Source organism: Grus americana, chromosome 9, assembly GCF_028858705.1.
Source record: "Grus americana isolate bGruAme1 chromosome 9, bGruAme1.mat, whole genome shotgun sequence".
NCBI lineage: Eukaryota > Metazoa > Chordata > Aves > Gruiformes > Gruidae > Grus > Grus americana.
In genome coordinates, this window is record NC_072860.1 from 22,519,976 (window position 1) to 22,543,094 (window position 23,119).

The 23,119-nt window shown below is 39.6% G+C and overlaps 1 protein-coding gene across 6 annotated transcripts in view; it reads right to left on the bottom strand.

The window, feature by feature from the left end:
• Nucleotides 1–23,119, bottom strand: part of NLGN1 (neuroligin 1) — a 400,680-nt gene that overhangs the window by 295,922 nt on the left and 81,639 nt on the right. For 5 of the 6 annotated variants that reach the window (XM_054835932.1, XM_054835935.1, XM_054835934.1 and 2 more), the window contains exon 2: nt 17,677–18,482. In XM_054835932.1, the coding sequence (XP_054691907.1) occupies nt 17,677–18,169 (493 nt within the window). In that variant the 5' untranslated portion in view covers nt 18,170–18,482. Of the gene's footprint in view, nt 1–17,168; nt 17,229–17,676; nt 18,483–23,119 lie in introns of all 6 variants that reach the window. The other variant, XM_054835933.1, reaches the window with a different exon arrangement.

The following is a 23,119-nucleotide window of genomic DNA, read 5'->3' on the forward strand; positions in this document are numbered from 1 at the left end:
AACCAATAAAACAAGAGTGGAAAATGCCTGACAGATTTTTTTTTTTTTACCCTTTTTTTTTTACTTTTGAGAAAACCAAGATTTTTAATCAATGAGAGGGAGTGTTCTTTCACTATTCACAAGAAAGGAGGGCAAGATCACATCAGAATCCGGATTACATCAGACTGGCAGCAAGATAAGGTCAATTAGGGATCAGATTGTTGCTAATTCAGGTCTCTGTTTTATTACTGTGAGGAATTACTCTGATTCACTAAGAGAGAGCAAAACAATAAAGCAGTCCAACCCTGCCTACCACAGACCGTAAAATGAGTATGGATATTGAAAAGCCATGCTCATAGAAACACCGGCATTAATGCAGTTGTCGCTGTATTCCACACAATCTAAACCTCCTTTAAAAAATTTCTGGGCCATTAAGATAACATAGAAAACTTAAAATAAGTACAATAATTTTGTCACATCTGCTGCCAGAACAAATGACATGATGACTCCAAGAAAGACATAAAAGTCATTTTAATTATCTCGTCTTTGAAGGAGGCGTTGGCTCAAGCCAGACAGTCTGGATCCAAATCTGAATTTTCGCAGAGCTCAAGGTGAACCCCAGATGTGTTGTTAAAGCCCTCTCTGCTATCAGTAAAGCCAGTTATCAGGGACATCAGCTCTTCCTATAAAACCACTAAGCACTGAACATCTGCCCGAGCAGTCAGCATCTCGGGCATGTTGCCGGATCTGTGAAGTCTCGCACCAAACGCGGCTAACAAATAATAAGCACTTGCTCTGCGGAACAGCATTTTATCGGTGCCAGGTGCAAACCCAGAAGATCAAAAGGAGGTGTAGGCAGTGTTCACAACTAGCGAAACGCTGCGTTTTTCCCACTTTTCCGAATCGAAAGTGTGATAGGTACAATACGGTTTGTTCCATGGCTTCAGCGCGCTTAATGCTACAACTCCAAGGTGAATCTCATTTTTGTAGGATTGTTTCCTAATTTCTTCAGCGTTGCATGAACGCCTTTCTAAATACATGCAAATGGAAAGCTGTACAGGTGACACACGAAAAATATAATTGAAGTTGGTGCTTTCATCAAAGCAATTAGCAATCGCTCAAGTTGCAATAGATGACAGCCTCAAGAGGATTGCTGCCCTGGCAGGGAAGGAACTGCAACTTCCATTACAGTCAAATGTTCTGTTCTTTAATGCTATTTTGTTATAACAGGCAAGTACAAGGTTGCTGATTATGTATTCATTCCTGTGTATAGCTTTTGGCTGATCTTTTTGTCCACAGACTCAGACACATACACTCCACTTCTTTATCTTAAAATACCCGCTCTTAAAGTTAGTGAAAAGGAAGTTAGAGTAAATAAGAAAATAAATGCAACTGCAAGTAGAGAAGGCCAAGAGCAATGTCTTTTTAGCTCAGGGTGAAATCACACGATCATACAAATATTCGTCTTGCTCAGAATTCATACAGTGACTACAACTGTGCCTATTTTATAACAACATTATTACTAAACTTACAGGCATTTTACAACCACTTTAAACTGTCAAAGCAATATCCAGGGGTTTTACGGTCCCTAGGAGTCACCCCTCCAGTTTCAGCAAACTATGGGACAAATCCTGCTCCTATACCAACAAACGGCAATGTTGCCACCAGGCAAGTCTTTAAATTAATGCCTACCTTGGCCTACCGCTGGATAAGGCCCGGGTTCCACAGCTGCTCTCCTTAGGAGCGCGCTGAAGTGAGGGCCTCAAATGCTTGCAGATACGCTCAGCAGCTCGTCAGCACAAAGAACGGCACGGGATGAGAAAAGAAGAGAAGCCTGAATGTATATGGTCAGCAGTGATTTGGAGCAGCCCGTTGTACTGAGCAGAACAAGGTGAAACGGTATCTCACCCAGACACGTTGGTTTTTCTAGGCAAAAATTTGCATTGCTTTAACACTTCTTTTTTTTAATGCTATGGCTGATTACTCTAGCATATATTATGCCATTTAATGTTCCTTTATTTCAAGTGATCTCCGTAGCAGCAGTTATACCACATGGGAGAGTTGCACAGTACCGTACAATGTACATTACCACGCAATATGTAATACCGTAACAAAGTCACTGGGAAATAACGTCAGCATCTGTGGATTTCTGTAAGCTAAGTCTAGCCTCTTCACCTCTGGTTACTCTGTGTTGTTTAGATACACTTTTACTCTTTGTGCTCATCCTTTCATGCATCTTAAAATAGAATCATATTAGAAAAAAAAAAAAAAAGGAGACAATTATAATGGTTCTGCATGAGGTTAGGGACTGAGGTCAAAACCAGCGTCAGTGTGCATGAGATGCAGCACTTGGCCATCACACTGCTGCCTCTGGGAAGGACGGAAAGACAGCGGCTACTCTCGCTGGCCCGAAGATAGCCCCGTGCTAGGGGCTGAATGTCTCATTAATTCCTCCGAAGGGCCCATTTCCCATCATCTCCTATGACTTTTGGAAACAGTCGCTAACTAGCGCACACGTGAACTAGCCATGGTGGGGAGAGAGACCTGTTCAATCACGTCGGTCTCCGTTTGAAACACGCACTTGCCTCTGCCACCCATTGAGTTAAATGATTATATTCAGGAGCTGAAAGAGCACCACTAAGACTCTGAGTGGTAAACACACAAATCAGGTCAATCCTTTTGCTTTCCTTGTAATCCCTGTGCGTTATTTGTTACTGGCTTTTACTGCTGCCTCTTTCTCCTCTTCGGGCACTCTGTGCATGCACCCGAGCGCTCGTGCTCTCCTTCTCCTTGGCACCATGTATTATGGCAATCCCTTCTTATCAAAACTCCTGTACTCTGCACTACTTTACTACATCCACTGGCTTTATATCTTCACCTCTGTTGTCTTTTCTTCACTGTAAATTCTCTAGAGCAGGGAACTTGTTTTCTCCAAGTTTGTACTAAAGCCTGTAAATTTACAGCACTCTAGGAATGTTTGATAACAGCACGTAAATAATTAATAAAAGCTGCAGCAACCCTTTCTTTTTCCCTATTTGCAGGCTGTAAGGCAGCAAGACAAGCGGGAGGCAGAAAATATTTCATGGCCTAAGATAAGACGTGATTCTCACCCCTATGGGGGGTAACTGACTGACAAATACTTGCACTTAGGAAAGATCAGGATTAAGTTGTGCAGGAATTAAAGACAAGAAGTATTGCTTCAGCTACATGAACCATAAAAGCAGCCCAGGAGCATCATAAACAGCCCGGCCCAAAAAGATGAACGCGAGATAAAAAGAACGGGATGTTTTAATTTCAGCTCCACAATGACATGCAGCCTCTTTCCCTCTCTGTGTGTGACTTTGCAGAAGTTCACTCTTTTGTCCTAGCTTCTCCATCTTCAGTGTAAAGGAAAAATGTAAAGGATATAGAGGCAAATGAGTAGCTCATGATTTTGTAGCCCTAAAGAGGTAGTAAATGTTTCTAAAATGAAAAAAAAAAAAAGGAAGTGGAAACATGAAATAAAGACAAATCAGACACAGTCAGATTATGAGAGCAGAAAACATAGAAAAAAGTACAGAATAAGGTAAAAGAGGTTTGTTATTATAGGAGAGGCTGTGATACAAGACAGGTATGAAATTATTTTGAGAAAACAAGAATGGAGGAAAAAAGAACAAAGAAAGGGAGAAGATATTTATGTATCTCAGGCACAATTTTCAACATCTACCAAACATACAAATCCCCTGTATCTTCCTCTAAGCTTACGCCTGTTCTTCTTTTAGAAAATTTAGGAAATTAGGACCTGGCCTTGTAAAACTGGATTTGAATTTCAGGACTGACTTTGACGTGGCCACGAATTTACCCACTAAGTGCAAACGGGTACAGGTGCTTTCCACTGGAGCAAGATGGAAAGGACTGGATGGATTTTTGTGCCTTCAAAATAATCAGTAAAGTAATCCTGACGCTTATGTCAGTTTTGCTGCTAAATACCCTAGTTTAGGAAGGCAGTCAAGTACTTCGGCACCAAAGAATAGTAACTGCACTCAAAGAAATTTGAACCCGAAAAGTGCAGGGACAAAACCAGAAGCCACTGTGTCTAACACTGAATGTTTAATCAGGCAAAACATCATAAAAACACAGCAAAAAAGGGCAGTAAATTACTTGATTTTAGTGCAGTGAAGTCTTCAAAATTAGTTCTTTTTTAGAACAGAGACATAATGAGTAGCTTCTGAATAGATATTGGCACAGCAGGGCACACAAAAGCCCTGATTAGCTGCTGTATGATGGAATCTTTAGTTAATATTTGTTCTATTTTGGTGTTGATTTTTGACCTTTCCTCTTTGACTTTAATTGGTCAAAATCCAAACCTTTTTGAATTTATTTAATACCAGTTAACTGTTTCTTAATTGCCAGAATCTCAGGTCACATGTTCCCAATAAAGATAAGGAAAAAAGGCACTTTGCAGTTTTTTCTGTCACTTTTTCAATTTCAGCTAATTCTGAAGTAGCAAGCAACATGCATAACAGTTGCAACATCACTTGCGATGCAATAATTCTTTAATTAGGTTTTTGAGGGAAAACACCCCAACAACATGAACTGTTATGCCAAGCCTGCTTCAGATGTCCTTCACCTTCATTTTAAAAAGAGCGGGTATACTGCAACTGCAAACCTGTACTTCTACGCCAGCATTCAGTAAGAAAAGAGTGTAATACAATCTTGCTCTAGATTTTAATATTAGACAAAGCCATCAGATGCTTCTTTGTTAACTCCTAAACCAGTGATAATCCTGCCATTTTTTCACCTCTTTGCATTTCCAGTTAATAATATGGGAAAATACTTTGTGATATTTCAGAGCCCTCGCTGCTGTTGTCACACTGTATGAGAGCCTCCTCACTGATTGATTTACATCCACAACTCCTCTTCCAAGAGCTTCCTTCCCAAATTAAACATGCTAATGATTTGCTATGCAAAATTTAACAACCTAATAGGCTGAACAAGTCAAATGAAAATACACTAATTGTGGCCTTTGATGTATACTATTCTGCCAATTCTCTGATGAAAACAGTATATTAGCATTAGCTGGAGTACTTACTAAAATATATATTAATAAAGAAAAGCTCATATATATATACACACACACACACAGAGAGACTTGTTAAGAAAATGACACTGCATGCTGTAGAAAACACTGGCTATTATACACTGGAAAACCATTTTCTCAGGAGCCCCAAAAAATACTACTCAAGAATGAATCACAAGCCTTTATCTGAATTAGCTAGTGTTGGTTCATAACACTGGCTTTATGCAATAAAAGTAGGCAAAATAAGATTCCACAGTCAAAATAATAAATACAGAATGAGATAAGAGAGGTAATAAAAGGCTGGCAAGTGAGCAGAAGGCTTCCTGCCTAACCCCACAGGTCTGAAATGAGCTTCCCCAAGAAACTGCCCGATTGCTTTATAAAGTAAGATTTCCACATTCATGTATTTTTTCACCTAGAGTACAAGCAATAATGCATTTTAGCCTATGACCAGCATCACAGAGAGAGTTTTACTCTAGAAATTGGTTTATTCTGTCCTCCAGCCCAGTTCTGAGCGTGAGGATTGGTGCCACCGCAGTCTTAACACATGTAAATAAACCAGAGGCAAACAAACAATAAGAGAGTATAAATATTCTCTGAAGAAATACGGTGACACAAGATTACTTTCTATTGCTTTGTCTTTAAGAGTTTGCTTATAATGATTTGATAATCTAATCTAATTGATCTCTCCAAGTACTTCTATGGCTCTAATCACTGTAGTATCTGATTAGTGGAACAGATCCATACTTTATCTCCAGATTTAATAACTAAATCTATACTTGAAATAGAGTCACACAAGTTCACCAGAGGGAGAGGGCCAGATGCTGCTTAGCCAGGGGAAGAGGGAGGGAATGGGAAAAGGCTAGCGAGGTCCCGAAAGACTGGAAAGGAACATTTGGCTTTGTGTCAAATCATCCCTCCGCCACCAAGCTCCATTTAAACAGCACTTTTCTGGGGTTACGGAAGTAAAGCAGCAATGTGACATAACTAATGGGGGCAGAACCAAAAATGAGCTACTGTCTACGGCCCGCTCTCCTTCAAACTGTCTTCTTCGCAAGCATAAAGTAAATGTAATTATTATTATTATCGTTTCTTTGTTCTTTTCCAGGCTAGCACTTCATCAGCCTGAAAATTATGACATTTCCTGAACGTGTTTCAATGGCTTCTTAACCTTTCCAGCTCCTGAGTGCCGGCACAACGTCACGCTGCACTTAAGAGATGTCAGCACTGAAGAGGTTAACACCCAAAATTGCTAATAATAACAACAGCATTCACTGAGCCAGATAATCACTCACACGGAATTTCAATCCAAAGTCACTTAAAATTCAAAAGAAACCACTGTATTTCTTTAAGGAAGTGACAGCATTTAGAAGAATATTCATAATTCAGACAACAGGCCAAATTCCGACTTAGTGCTGAGTTTCTCTATTTTGAATCGAGCAATCTCAAGGGCTAGTTTTTGCTGTACCTTAGGTCAAACCGATTATGTGACATGTCCTCTAACACGTGCCCAGGTGCTGGACAGAGAGGGGTGACGGCCAGACCGCTCGCACAGTGCAAATATCAAGCGTGGAAGGGGTACGGAGCATTTCGGGTACGTTACGTGTTTCTTCCTCTCTCGTTTGACTGCTGCTCGTTTGTTGTGCTGATACTCAGCCAAACTAGCTTGTAGTTGAGTATGTCAAAGCTCTGGGCAGAAAAACAGCTACTAATATATGTTAGCAAACTCTGGAGAGAAAAATAGTTTCTGCCACTTAAAACTGCAGGGTGGAATTGTGCGCTGCCTTCTTCTTGGTCTTATTTTGCCTAAAGGGAAAAAGCCTTTTAATCCTATTTCTGTGCTTGGTTTGCATGCTGCCTGGCAGTGTACACCTGCTTCGATGTCTGTGTCAGGAGCCACCTTTGCTGTCAAATCCCCTTCCTGCTTCTTTCAGCTCATCTTCTGTCTCCCAGCTCACCTCTGCAAGCGAACGTCCCTCTCCTGCCTAACCGCGTTCCGGCAGCCATCTTTCAAAGGTGTCAGGAGCAGAAACAAAATCAGCCTGTCAAAAACACACGACTCTCTCACAGTTCAAGGGGCAATGTTCTCTTTCACATGCGAACGACGCAGAAGATAATGCACACGGAAGGGGATGTGAGGGATTTCTGCTAACGGGCCCGCATTCAGGATGGTGGCGGGGGAGGACTTTCGCTGTGACCTCTTTGGCAATCATCCGTGTCTCTATAAAACTCAAGCACCCATTTCCCATGATCTGGTCTCATAATGCGCTTGTGGCCAGGTAATACCTTCGATACTTACAGAATTGCAACTGCAGCGCTGCAAGACGTGCCAGTTAATCAAGGGTTTCATGGCACCTTAAGGAAAAGACAATCGATGCATCTTTTGTTTCTTCCTTGATGTGAGACTTCATCTATGAAGACTTCATCTAAAAGACACTGCAGGTGCTTCAGCACTGAAGTACAGCAATTATTTTTGGTTTCAAAAGTTCTTGTTTCCAGCAAAAGTAATCCATTTGTCACTAACGAACGTCTCAGTTAATGACTGAGAAGTGTAGAAAACAAACTTAATTCTCATTCCTGTTCCACATAGCGCAGCGGTTAATTGATTCACATGGAGGCGATTTTGAGTTTAGTATCACAGAGAAACAGTGAAAGGACTAAGATTTTCAAATCTGGGTTTACAGCCTGATGATTTCTTGTGAAATTTCACAAAATAAACCTGCTTCTACAACACCTGTATACAGCAATATTTCATGGATCCAAAGTGCTATATAGATCATGGGGCACTATCATTAACAAATGCAGTCTTGGAGTAGGTAAATGCGCAAAATCTTCCATAATATCCATTTGGCTCATGCAAGTGTCTTAGATCTGGCCTTCAGCAACTAAGTTCAGATTTTTAAAAACCTCCAAATTCTTTCTGTCACTTTAAAATAAATATGAAAACATACGAATTGATATCAGTTTTGCAATCAAGATAAATTGTGCTAGCTTTCCTTTGAGCTTTCGAATCTGTTTATGACTGCATACATATACACATATACATAGATAAATGCATGTTTTGTGTTCCCTTACCACAAGGTCCATCTCATTAAAACTATTGCTTTGGGTATGAGGATTCTCAGAGATTAAATTCGCATTGGTTCAGCTACATCCAGGTGGGGAATGGTACCTCCTGTTTCCTGTTCACTACGTTAACACTAATATATGAAAGACTGAAAAGCAAAGAGTAGCGTTGGCAAAAACTAAACATGAATCCCTGCCAGGGCACTGGAAGGGAGCTTGACAACAATGGCTTCTGGTTAAAGGGCAGCAAGTCCTTAGAAAAGCACCACAACCGCAAGAGCAAATCAGTTCTTGTGTTGGCTGCCTCAGCAAGGAACCTTGACACAAGATGATACAACCAGGGAGCTCTTCTCCAGGCCACGGATGGATGGTCTTTCTTCAGTTTGGGGCACAATAAGATATTACTGCTACCTCCAGGTTCTCTTGCCTCTTGCAGCTTTGTTCCCATCCTTTCACGGGTCATTAAAATTCTGCATTAGAGTAGATCCTGGAAACCCTCCTTAAGCAGGCTTGAGCAGAAATGAGCTGACATGAATTAAGTAAATTAAACAGAAGGTTTGTCTAACCTGCCTGAATGCATCTGAAGCAACTGGGAAGAACGTGCATGAGTCATTCCCCTAACAGAACTGGGAGCAAAGACTGGAGGAGGAGCTCCAGCTGGTAGGTGGGAGGTAAGCAGCCGGGTGCAAGAGAGATGGGAGGCCCCTCCAGCTGGTTTGTACATGGCCCCAGTCTGCCCAGAGCCTTGGCCCGACAGCGGGGTGCTGTCTTTAGAAGCAAAACCGAGGCGGATGTCATGGTAAGGGTGGCTGCATGGTTGCCAGTCGTGCCATAGGTACACTGTTATACACCCATCACTTAAGAACACACTGTATTAGATTTAAAAAAACCAAAATTATAAAATAAGCCTAAAAATGATATATGCCTGACTGCCATTTTCAATGACTTATTTTAAAATTAACTCAAGGGAGAGAAGAGAGATCATCTGTACACTACAGAAAGTTGACATGAAAAAGGATGAGAAATCTGTGATCCTGAGGTTTTGGTAGGTTCTGGCATATGTTATCCTTGCCTGTCATTCCCCACCCACTCTGGAGGAGAGAAAAGGAGATGCTCAGTAGGGTTCCTCTGTATCCACGCTGCTTTGTCCACCTCCTGTGCTTGGAGCATCACGTGGACCGGTGCTACAAGAGCAATTTTGTCTCTCTTCCCCCAACACCTGGACTTACACTGTTTGGACATTCCAATATATAAGCAGATCATTGAGACTCAGCACGTAATGAAAACCTCCTTATATTTAGTGAAGCTTTTTCATCATCTTGAACCAACTGGTGGATAGGTTTTTCCCTCTGCATGGAAGAAAGATGTCTAAGAACAGACTGTGCTTGCACGTAGATCCTCTTTGCTCTGGGCTGAGCCTTCTAGAAAGATTCAGCAAGCTGTGCAATCTCCGTCTTACAAAATGCACCTTTCCAATAAAAATCTGCAGACAGTTGTTAGGTGTAAGAATATAGAGGACAGAAAGTAAAGACAGAAAGGCAATAGAGACAAATCCTTTTCCATGAGCTCTGTGAAATCTTTTCTCAAAATAACTTTAGAGGGGTTTTACTGCCAGTTCATAATGTGGATGAATCACTTCTGATATTTCTGATAAAACAATATTCAAAACTTCAAAATCACTTCCAATTCATTTATGCCACCATTTAATTAGGGCTTCTGCAACATGTTACAAGGACGTCATTATCCCCTATAATTGTATAATAATTACAATTTTTAATGAAATAATTGCAAGTACACTAGATGTGTAGATATAATTATGGTAATTACATAAATACCTGATTTTCAGCTAATAATTAAAGAAGGCCTTTACAAAAAGGGTGAAATTTAACAAATGGAAGCTTTCCAGAAAAGAAATACGAAGAATAAATGGCTGTCTCTCTCCTATAGATTGCGCCTTACTAGATTACCTCTCTCTATATATGCTATATATATGATTTTCCACACGTTATAAAATAATATAAGGATTAAAAAATTATTTAAATAAATATTAAATAACATCAAGAGAACTCAATACTTCTCCTCTGCAGGGCCTGATCCAAAACCCCTGACATTATCGTAGCTCAAACGCAATAATCCTATGATAGCTAAGCATCTCAAAGCCATTGACTTGGAAACGACCACTGGGAGAGGAAGATGTGAATAGCACCCACAACAGCGTACATACTCTGCTCTGATTCCTTGGCAACAGAAAGGGACGGATCCTGGACAACCAGAAAATGCTCGGGAAAAGGCCCATGTGCCGAGGAGTCCCCGACAGCTGCCGAGGGACTGCGAGCCTTCCTTCAGGGCACGGCTGCTGCTAAGGCTTACCCGTCATACCGGCTGTGATCTTCTCCCAAAATGTGTCTTTTTGGTCGAATCTGCTGGCTATACCCTTGCTAACACAGAAATCCTGCAGAAGATTTATTCTCCCTCCGTCCCCCTTGGTGGACAGACCTTTACAAGGCAATGGTATTTCAATAAAGGAACTTCTTCCAGAGTTTTATCAGCTGAAGAAACAGAAATTCTTCAGCCAGCTAGCTTTCCTTCTCTTCAAACGCATTCCTAAGACTAAACTTATTACGCATTTTCTGTACTATTAGTATGGATAGGAAAGGCAAAAGCCACCCTCAATAAAAAGCATATAGAAAAGTCTACCAGGGCAGGTTCTGATTACTGCTCCGATAGCACGAAGGGATATTAAAAGAATTCCCACAGCCGAGGAATTAGCAACGTGATTTACTGTTGCTGCCGAAATGTTTCAAAACACTTTGGCAAAACTCTGGAAGGGAAAATCAGCTGCAGCCCCTGCACTATGCCGTTTCCGTGTGTCTTGCAATTTCTGGATTGGCTTAGAGCAGCCCGATTCTGGCCAGAGGCCGCTCTGGTCCCGGCAATGTGTTCGAATACGGGTGCAAACATGGCTTAAAGTCAGCTTTGTCCCACTTCCCTTAGCTTTGTATTGTTCTGTGCTGCTCTTTTTTAGGATAAATCTTCACTATTACAAGCATGAGAACGTAAAATAAGAGATATTAATATTAAAACAGAAGGAAATGGTTTGATATCCCAAAAACAAATCTCATTTATGTTAAGCTCATTAAAGCAGTTGTGTTCTGAATGCAGAGTATAATTAATAATACTATACATATCAAAGTAGAGAAGACGTGTAAATTTGACAACATAAAGTAAGTAAAAATGAAGAGGGCTAAAGAATTATAAGTGAAAAGAATTTTTTTTAAAAAAAGAAATTATACTGGTGCAATATTCAAGTTATAAGCAGATTATTAACATTATAATTGAGATGATCCTTAAGAATGGTTTGACACATGTAAGCATCGTATTTCAAGCTTCACCAAATATGCATAGAGTACTAAAAATATTTGTATCCGTGTGTATTATAAGGAACCAAAGAAATGAAGAGCATGAACACAGAGAAAAGCAAAGGAATAAATACAATAGAGGGGAGAAATGACAAAAAAAGCAAGCAGAAAATAATAGTTATCCAAAAGTCATATTAGTTACTCAAATGTTCCTCCTGAAAATGCACAAATATACTTATGTAGCTATTTTTTATAATATTTTTCCATTCTGGCTTTAAAGGATAAATTAGAAACTAGCAGATTGAAAGGAAGCCCATCTCTCAGTTGTTTACTGAGTACAACTGGTCCAACCCAAGAAAGGCCAGGGGAAGAAGCACAAACCAGTTTTATCCGACTTAGTATTATCCGGGTAACAGTACTATTTTAGAGCCTGTGTGTGGGAGGATGTAGAAAATGAAAAGCAAGCAGTAAAATAATGGACAAGGAATGGAATTAGATCAGAATTTAGGACCTGTTAGAGCTATAAGTACTGTCAAGGTATACGAACAAGGCAATGACAGGACAACGACTGTGTGGTCAGCAAGAGCTCAGAGCCTGAAAAACCAGACATTTACAGAGGACTTTGACCAGTGTTGATGGCATTTAAGATGACTGGAGTCTTAAAATGCAGTCTGCAAAGTCTTCTATTGTCAAGCATTGGCTCACCCAGAAAGAGGTGTAGAAAGTACATCAGAGTTTAAGCATTTTATTTTATTTCAAATATGACATAAACCTACTGCACATCTTTGAAAAATGCTGCTAACTGACACTAACAGCTTTAGATTGTGAAAGGATGAAAAGGTCTGTACAAGACAATGTTTGCTTCATTATCTCCTTCCGTGTATTACTAGTATAATAGGAAATGCTGCAGTGGTATCTGAGGAGTGAAAAACAGGAATACAGTGCTTCAAAAAGGAATAGAGAAATAGAACAATCTTGGTGTCTTAGTGTGTAGCACTGGAGTTCAGGATTATGGTCTACATTGTGCCTGCTGATACCGCAGGGATGAATTCTGGCCTCACGAGGCCAGAACAAGGATGATGGTTCTTCAGCCAGAAGCCAGCAAGGGTGAAGGGGGGCAAAACTGCAAACGTCTGCAGGCAACTACTGACACAAATGTACTACAGGCAAATAATGCATTATGAATTTTCAGTGGTCTAATGAAGACGTAAACCCTTTGTAATGGTTGATATACACCCAAATACGCACTAAGGTGGCTCTGTGGGCTTTGACACTCACTCTCGAGTCACCATGAGCCCTGGTAATGGTCTGCAAATGCATGTTCTTAGCCTGCTGGCAACCCAACATATTTTGACATAGCTCAGTCTACAGAGAAGGAGGCTCCCGCCTTAGATTTCATACTTTTCATTTATATGGCCACAGAGAAATAATATTTTAATCATTTTTTTACAATATACCATCTACAAGTCCATTACTTTGGTATTATCTTCTACATTACATATCTAGAAAAAAAGAATCTGAGAATCGATTGACAAAATTTGCCAGTGGAAATACACATTTTAGCAGGTCTCAGCTTGTCCTTTTCTGGTTGATTTCAGAGCTGAAACAGGTATACAGAAAGAAGTTCATTTAATGACGTCCATAGGAACTGCACGAGTTGCATTAATTCCTCTTTTCCAAAATTTTGTAAGTAAACAGTTCTAGGATAATTAAATGGAGTATTGGAACAAACACCCAACAGAAACCCAGGGTAACAGGCTAAATTGGGCTCTTTTACTTTCTGCTTAGATTTGTAAAAAAATATTTCATATTGCTAAGCTTAAAAGCCTTAAAGTTATCGGTGCCGTTTATAAATCACGACTGATGTAACGTATTCGCTATTGAAAACAATGAATGATCAAAGCCTGATGAGATTATAGCACTGTGATTTGTGTTTCATTTCCAGGAATGTGTTTGTATGTGCATATATATGTTCCTATGCATCCATAGTAACCACAGCCATAACCCAGAAAGTATGGTGTTGGAGCTTTGCTCTGAAAATCAAGTAGCCCATTAGGAGGCATAAATATTAATAGAGCTGTCTAATCCTACACTCTCAAATGAGGTAGTTCAGATCATGATTCTTTGCATTTAAAATTTATTCACTGCACCAAGTAGAATAAGAAAGAGAATCCACACGTGAAGAAGTCGCTGATGTTGGGCGGTCTCTTAGCCACTGATAATTCCTAAACATAAAAGTGAGGATCAAGTGATTTCTTTCCTTAGTCTCCTCCCAATTCTCCTACAAATACTAATGTATCCAAAACTGCATGTGCCTACTTCCATGACATTGCTTATATATCATATTCTCTACAAAAACTACACCTCCACATTTTCACATTCAGATATCTTCCGGCAACATGAAGGATTTAGTACAGGTTCATAAGAAAGAACATACTATCATCCCAAGTGCAGAAGACACAATATCTGGGTTTTCTTTTAGTGGTCATATTGGTGATAATTTTCAAATTTTCTTTGTGTAGTTGTCACTAAAGTAAGAAATTCATGGTGCAAACTGTTGCAATGCAAAGAAATTGATAGAGTACTAAAAAACCACAGGCATGCAGTTAAAGCAGGAGTAATAGTCCTCCTAAGAGATAATAAGTTCCCCTGTCACTCTGGATCACAAGTAAAATATTTGAGCTTTGACTATAAAGTAAAATAGAGATCTGAAATACCAAGCAGAGTGCAAAACTATTCAGTTATTTCCTAGGAGTGAGTCAAAAGTTTGTCAAGAAATTCAGGAAATACCACATAATCAACAATATAATTACTATCAGTCAGTAAAATGGCGTTACCTACAATATAACTTAGGTTCTATTAAAATTTAGAATTATGGAGTCTAGCCTCTAAAAAACCACAAAATTAAGATGCCTCTGCTCAGTTTTTCTAAGACCAGCGCTAGCGAACAGAGAGGTTTCTGCTCGTATGCGTTCCCATAACGGAATTAGTAACCTCTCACCTTCACGTACCTGAAGCAAAAGACACAAAAACAGATGACCTTTCTTTATCTGTTGAATCAGTAAATTGAAGATGAAGTATACTGAAATATAGGCATCCATATTTAGCAAAAAGCATGCCATATTGTCTCGTTCCTTTTCACCCAGCTCCAGCCTATCATTTTGTAGTGTCTGCAGTGCGTATATCCAAATCCCACCAACGGGCAGTCATGGTTATAGTGCTCGTTACAATCTCTAGCATGATTCATGGATAGAATTCCTTTCATTTCTGCATCTGTCTTCATCAGATTACTCCCTGGTTCTTCAAAATTTGAATTTTCTCATGTTCCTCAGCTGACAATTATGTATAGATTATTTATCTAATTCAATCTATTTCATGTAATAAAAATCAAACAATATATACAATAGTATACGGTTGTTGGTTCAGTCACGCTGAATTTATACATCCTTTATTAATTAAAAAGATGGCGTAAAAGTCTGCCTCTTATTTTTGTATTTTCTCTTTCCAGTAATTTTCATTACTAAATGTAATGAAATGACTGCAACCTAAAAATCCAGCAAAACGGAGAATATTGGGCCTTTCTTTCTCATACAAAACCCAATACTATTTCCCAGCTGCTGTTGCTGCCAAGATGCCGTGACTCTATTGCACCTTATTTCTACAACATGATTCCTTTTACTACTAGGTACGAAGGCAATCCAAGCCAAGGACAATCTTAGGTTACATACGGGTGAGTAGACCGTGAGTTACTCGGAGGACAGAGATTACTACAGCTCTGCCAGCTGCCCAGGCTGGAGGTATTCAGGAGTTCTCTGCACTTGTCAACGGGAAAAGGTAGGCTGCTGCTACTTTTTATTGTGCTGCTTGTGCAATGAATTTAACTGGAAAGGTACCTACTGAATTTCAAATAACTCTCTCTTTATTCTCCTTCAGGCTCACAGGACAATAAACATGACTTTCTCATCTACTGGGCTCTCCCTGCCTTTATTTTTGCTTTTTTTTTTCTGATTATTTTTTTAATATTCTCTCATAGGAAAAGATGCTTTCTGAGAACAATGATGGAGATCTGCATCTTTATTTATGACTTTGTGAATCAGTGTCTGGGCGATAGGAAGTGAAAGTTGCTCAGCTAATTACACACGCTTGATGAACTGCGTAATAACTGCTGCAGCACTGCACATTAATTGAATGCATATAAATGACAGCAGTTATTCTAACTTGAATGATGTGTGAAGAAGTGACGTTGCTCACAGTACCCTGATTATCTTTGTTTCCAACTTTGGGAATCCAGCTTAAACAACTGTGTTTTTACAGCACTGAGCAAAAATTCCCCAACAGAAAACATTAGAAATTGCCTCAAAACCTGATACTTTAAAAACAAATTGCCTTAAGTCACCGAACACGGATTTAGACATCTAAAAAAGCATACATTTAGCAACTACAATTAACAATTAATAATTAACAAGTAGCTACAGCTAACAGTCAGCAGGAGCTGTAAGAGCAAAAACCATGGGAAATAAGGCCACCTTCATTTAGATGCCTAGATATAACCTTAAAAACCTAAAACGGGCTACAGAGTTGAGCTTTGCCCAGCTCTAAACAATTTCGTGCTATGACACTTTCCTAAAATGTCTTTGCTCTGGAATAACAGGGACACATAGCAACTAATATAAAAAATATGGATTACAGCTAATAGGCAACCGTGTATGTCCACACAAGTCTTTGTTCACCCTAAAAAGGATTCTAGATTCAAATGTAGTCCAGCTATTAAATAACACATTATTTTAAAGAAAGCAATAAAGAAAAATAATTTGATGTAAAACAAATGCATAGAGTAGTACAAAATTTGTACTTTAAACTAGTACCAAACACCTCCTTTAAATCAGTACCAAAATATACCTTCTATATCGCATATCAATTGCTTTGGGAATTTGCAAACGTTCGCAAAGAAATCTGCAAATTCTCCCATACTATCTAACACAAAAATGGTAGAAGCCAAGTTTCCAAAGCTTCCAAAAGCAGCCTAGTTTCCAAAGTACCATGTCACAATATTTTAGCATTTTCCTACACCCCCATTAAGAGATTTTTGGCTTTACAAAGAGAGCTGTAATCACATAATAAAGGAAATCAGCGCTCACTTTTCGAAATGTGTAAGTGAAAAAAAAGTGTTTCACATCTACCTTTCAGTAAAGTTAACGCTGTTCCAAGAAAACGGGGTGTATCGCGTAGAAAGTCAACGCAGATTTTCAGCTCTGCTTTGCTACAGCACGTAACAGCCACTGTGCTGCGCTACTGGAATATGGAGCGAGCGGTGGAGTCGCGCCAGCAACTTCAATGGCGACAGGACCGGGCCCCAGGCACCCAAGCTACCTCCTGTGCATGCACGTACAACGTACTGCGTCTACATACGAGTGGCAGACGCTCCTCTAAACCCAAGGCCAAGACAGAGAAGCTGCCAGTAGGGTCAACATGAGATAGTGCAAGAGAGATGATCAGGTGCAACCGAGTTCAGGCTTTACAAATGTTATCCTCTCAGCTGCTTTACACGGTCCTCTCTTTCAATACCTTTCTGGCTTCGTTAGGACAAGATAGTCCCTAACGGTTCACAGCATCAGCAAATCAGCCTCTTTCAGCTGCATTATTCGTTCTTCCTTTGCAAGGTTTCGATCTTTCCCCCATTATTTTTTTGTCCACTTTATACATACCTCCTTTTCTACAAATTTTCTTGCCGGGTTTTCTGGCACATTCCTTGGATATTCTTTTGACTGAAAAATGAATAGAAGACTAGAAAATAACATGGAGCTCCATCACAGACAGTAGGAGCATGCAACACCACTATCTAACTTAAATATGACCTGCTTTATTAGGTGCAGAAGATTCTCAACTTCTTGTGCCTGCACATGCAATGGATAAGATGTTGATGCATCTTCCCAAAAGTCAGTGGGTGGCAATGAGAATTAGGTACCAACTTTGACCTAAAAATACACGTGCTGTGGGAGAAAAAAAATGAGTGTAGACAGAAAGAAAAAAAAAAAAAAATAAAGAAAACCCCAAGGACAGATGCATACACAGAAAAGCAGCATGCGTACACGTAAAATGCTGGCATGCAAACAAAGAAAGCCATGCATGCTACCAGTACACGTGAATTAATATTGTTAGAACGTAGAACAGGAAAATAAAAAGATCTCCCTGTTTCGCCTGCTATTAACTCACCATCCTCGGTTGGGACATAGATATTTAAATAGAGGCAGTCTTCATTCTGATCTTGTACATAGGTGGAAACTACATCCAAGTTATTAGTAAACCACACGGGAAGCATGACTTCAGGCAGCCTGCCTTCTATAATGTTCTGGGGACACACTGGAGCAAACTGAGTGGTATTTTTGATATCTGCCCAGGGAGACGGAGGCTCAGGAGGTTGAAAGCGGCGCTCCCCTGTTGGAGGGGCAGCATACGGAACCCCGAGAAACTGAATAACGGGCCCCAAAATTTCATTATTAAGTTCCTTCTTAATCCCTCTTATCTTGCCAAAGTTGGTGGTCACCACTGGGTTGGTATCATCCAATTTTTGGGAGGACACAGCTGCAGCGTGAAGCAAAAATCCAAGTATACAAAAAGCAAAAGTGGCATTCAATCCCATGTGTAACAGGCGGACTATCATCGCTCTCCATACACAGTTCAGCCACATGGATCTTGGAAAGGCCATGGTCCCACATTAGTTGTGTAACTACAGTGAAGCAATCTGATTTGTATCCACTGGTGTAAAAACAGGGCAACCGAAGGAAACAGATCAAGTTTCCTAAATAGATGCCTGTCAGAAAAATCTCAAGAGGCTTTTCATGCGGTAAGTATCTTCCATTGATTTCACACTTATTGAAGCTGCATCTTCACTCAGCGCTATTTATCAGACTACATCCTATTGACAATTCTGTTTTCCATAGCAGCAATATGAAGAGAGCAGCCATTTACTGCAGAATCTCCTCTTATAAATCAAATCCAGTTAGCCGCAGGTCTATATCCTGGAGAAAATGAAAATAAATCATTAGTATGAAAGAGCTAATATGAGCAGAGTGATAACTAGATGTTTCACAAGTTACGTACATACATTAATAGTTGCTAGAGTCATGTAAGTAAAACTGCAGTAGTTTATGGGTCCATGAAATGGCGGGTGAAACACTGATTACTGGATTATCTATAATGTCCCCTGTTGAATTTACAGAGATATTTCAGAAGAAACAGGGCTCACAGAAAATACATTTTTAAAATTCACCTTTTGGAGAATAAGCAATTTGCTGCCAGGCTACATTATGTAAGTGTTTATGTTAATATTTTACTTAACTTAATCAGCTCATAATCAATTTTTACCTTGTTTACACAAGTTGACTTATCAAAACGAAAGTAATTATTTCTTAAAGGAGAAGATAGTGAAATTAAGATAGACAGGCAGACTGAAGATTCACATGCATTTTATTTCATTAAAAGCAGATTATAATACATACAAACATTTTCTCTGTTCATTTTAAAATACAACTTCTGATTCAAACATCGAGGCAACTGGAATATGTTTGTAAGGATAACATGAATTACGGTGCTTATTCACGATAACCTGAATTACCATACTTTATATGGATTTCTTATTCCAGAAGTTTCTGATGGCTGATGAAAACCCCTACAGAGTGACATGTTCACATCACTGAGGGGCCAAAATCTGTTCCCGCTGAAGTGAATGGCAAACTCTGAATTTACACAAAAGTATAACTGGACCTCAGTGAGGTTTGGTTGTTGGGATTTTTTTTTTTTTTCCCAGAACTGATTTGGAAACAAATACAAACAGACAGTTTAGGGATGGAGCTGTATATCACAATTTTCACTTCAGACCAAAACAAACTACTGACTTGAGTAAAAAATGAAAATGCACTTGATCCCTACCATCCTTAATTTACAATATAAACAATAAACGTTCCCACAGGACAGTAGAAATCTTCTCTTTCATATACCCACATGCAGACTGAACAGTATCCTAGAAAAATAATCAGTTAGGATCAGAGACTGTATAATCTCAAATTCCAGATTCTATTTTCAACTACTTTAGCTCAGAGGTTGTCACACAAGGCTGTGTTCCAGCACTTCTGAAAATTGCTCAGTGCATATCATTATATCTTCCATATTCATGTTAAACATATTTCCAACATGACTTACAATATCCTATTATTTAAAATGCAGCGTTATACACAACATAGCAGTGTAATCTTACACTCCCTATTAAGCAGTGTGTAATGCACAAGAAATGTGTTTTGCTTTGTACAGGAAACATTTTAAACCACCTGCTTTTGAAACAGCATTGGCAGCTTTAATGAGAATTGTTTTTTTTATCATGTCTATACACATTGCAGAGAGAATTCAAAAGAACGGCTTGTCTAATAGTCAGACTACCCTGCAGTTTGGGTTATTAAAAAGGAGATTGTAAAAGCTATATAGGACAGCAGGAGATTTGGTTCATGTCTAGTGTTCCTTTAGCTCTGAACAATCTATCTCAGGAGGCAATAAGGAGATAGATGAAGCTTTTCCACGATTTTCTCTCTCCCTTTCTTTCTCTGCTAATTCTAACACCTTCACTGTGAAACTGCATTAACAAACAGGCTTATATCCTCCATTCTCCATCTTCGAATTCTCAGCATTTGCTGGAAACACACCAATTTAGCTGCAGAAAATAATTCCCCAAACTTGATGTACATGTTTGCATTTAGTTGAATAAACATACACAGAATGGCGTGCAGACAACTGCCTCTTGGAAGACTGTTGCTTTGGTGCATTTTAAATTTTGAAGGTAGTAGGATCCTGCTTGAGAAATAGTAAAGACAGAGTACATAGGTGCCAGAGCAGAAGGCACCTAGTACAACTTTGCTCGTCTGAGTTGAGGTACAGTAGGTCACGGAAAGATGCAAGCTGACTCCTTAGTTGTATTCAAAAACCTCCACAAATTGAAACCTTTTCCACTAGGTCTTAAAATCCACGTGGGTGGGGTTTTTTTCCTGTCAGGAGTGGAAAAATGTACTCTCTCGTCTTTCTCAAACTGGCAAATAGCAGGAACTTAATCTCAGTAGCCCTCCTGCTAATTTACATGGTCTGGGGAAGGTCTGAGGACAAACCAAATTCAACACAGCTGCACCAAACAATAGCATCCTTCTTCATCGTAAGTTGGTTCAATGCGGAAAATTACCAGGATGCTACTAAGAATTCTTTCACCCTAAAAGTCTTAGGCCTGTTTTCAGAACTAAGGCAACTTTTTAATACACTTTTGATACCTAAAATGGTAAATTCATTGTAAACGTAAATTCAAAGCAAATCCTAGAGTTGAGCTATAGTTTTAAGCTTCTCCATCGACTATTTTGTCATTACAGCTGAACAGCTCCGCTGTGATCTAAAGTTCTGGTTTGCTTCCCATGGACAAGGTTTTACTCTAAGACAGAGACAGGAAGCTAAAAAGGGAAGAATATAACTCAATGCTGTGTTTGGCTATTCTTAATTCACTAACTATTGGGTAGTAGCTAACCTCAGTTAACAGAGTTAGAGGCTGTGCAGGGCAGTAAATTGTAAAGCACTTGCAGAATTGGAATCAACAAATTTTCATTGTATTTGTAACTTGAATTTTGAATATATTTTTTTTTCCCCACAAGCCTTTAGTTTTCAATGGCTAAGTAACAGTTTATTTTTGAGAATGAGAGGTCAAACATTCGAGCCCATCACTGGCTGCCCTGAAGCTGTAACATTAAAACCGCAAATTTACGCAAATAGAGAGACTGAGATTACTCAAATCTTTTGAGACTTTTATGCCAAAATTTTATTTCTAGCACTAGGTGGAAAGGCAAGCAGAGAAGCTGGTCTGGAGAATGTCTTACTTGTTCAATGCTGGGCAAAATTTTCCTCAGTTCTCCAGCAGGTGATCTACATAGGGCTTTCCGTTGGGATCTGGACTTGAAATGACTGAACAGGAATCAGTGGAAAGAGAGAGAAGCAATAAACAGGAGCAGGAATGATCCGGGAGATGGGCAGGAGAATAAGCTAAAGAGTAACGATGTTCAATTTGGGGCAAGGTATAAAGCTTCAGCATCAGAATACTGTGGAGAGGAGGAGGAGGAGGGGAAGCATTTTCAGATTTTATTATTGTCTAGATGTGAGGATCACAATTGTTCCCTGTGGTAAGGCAAATGAATTCTACTGTAAAAGGTATTTGATAAAGTCTTTCATGGTCTTTGGAACAGTCTATACTATACAGAGGTTTTTTCTATCATCCATTATTTTATTATCTTCCTTTCTGAATTTAAATTACTTTATAGCTCAGATTCTGAAATACTTTAGAGAGGCATTTAGTATGCCGAGGAGCGAACAGTCCAAGATAACTTCAGTGCATCTTTGCATTTCCAATGACATAGGGCATCCCACAACAGGTCACGTCTGCTGCAAACTGCAGCAGCTAAACTCCTCTTTGTTACTCGTTCACAGAGCTTCAAATCTTAAGGGACGTCTTGAACCGCACCACCTGTCAATAGCTGCAATGGATTAATAAAACCTTTGGTGGCACCCAAGGCTTCTGGCCATATGCCAGCTTCAGCACATGTAAAGGCATTATTATGATATCTTTACACCCCCGGCTGTTTTCTTTTTAGCTGAAGATGTACTCTGTGATTTGATATTCGTGCTTAAAAATTCCTTTCTACCTCAATTTGGCCAGTAAATCCCAACTGCACAAATATTCATAGAAAGTGATTGTAAGGGGTTTGAACACCGCACAATGCTGCTTCATTTCAAAACACAAATGCTACTTCGCAGAACCAACTACATTTCCATCCATTTTTACTTACAACAATCTCTACTTAGAACTAAGAGCCCAAAGATGTTTCGTGTCTCTAAAAAGAAATCCGTGTTCTAAAATACGCTATGATGCCAACCAGGAACGTGGCCAGCGAAACAGAAGCCATTAAAGGCAAGGCTCTGACCCAGGGTGAACACTAGGTCGGTGTGACGCACCAAATGTAAACATGATCAGACAAATCCTCAGGAGATGCATCACAGAATTTCCCATCTCTTCTTTCACATTTCAAGTTAGCAAAGGGAAGCGTTGTGTCAAATGCGGCGTATTTCCTCTCTATGTAGTAGTAAAGATTTTGAAACAGATGCTGCTCCTGGGTATTTCCATAAATACTTGGTGAAGGGAAGGGATTTACATGTATTTAGTTCAAGAAATGAACAATATGGATTTTAAAAAAAAAAAAACAACCCAACAAAACCAAATAGGTGTATGAAATGATACTAGAGGGGGCTGCAATCCAGAATACATACACCTACGAAGGGTACAGCTCTGGTGGGGTCTGCTTAGCTCCCACATGCCAGCACCCTCAACCTGAGAGCAGCTACACATCCAACCCTGTTGAGATGCACAACCGGTGCGGAGATCGCCAGCAAAGGTATGACTGAGGCGTTATTCTGATGGGGTCACAGCCCCACCCCACATTCGTGTGAGATTACCAGTGTTGTGCCACGCGGGTCCGCAAACAACCCGGTGGTAAGGATTTCCGGATGCTACGAGCTGTGTAAATGTATCACTTCCAGATCAGAGAGACTGATTCCTCAGTGCCATTCTCGCTCTATTTAATAT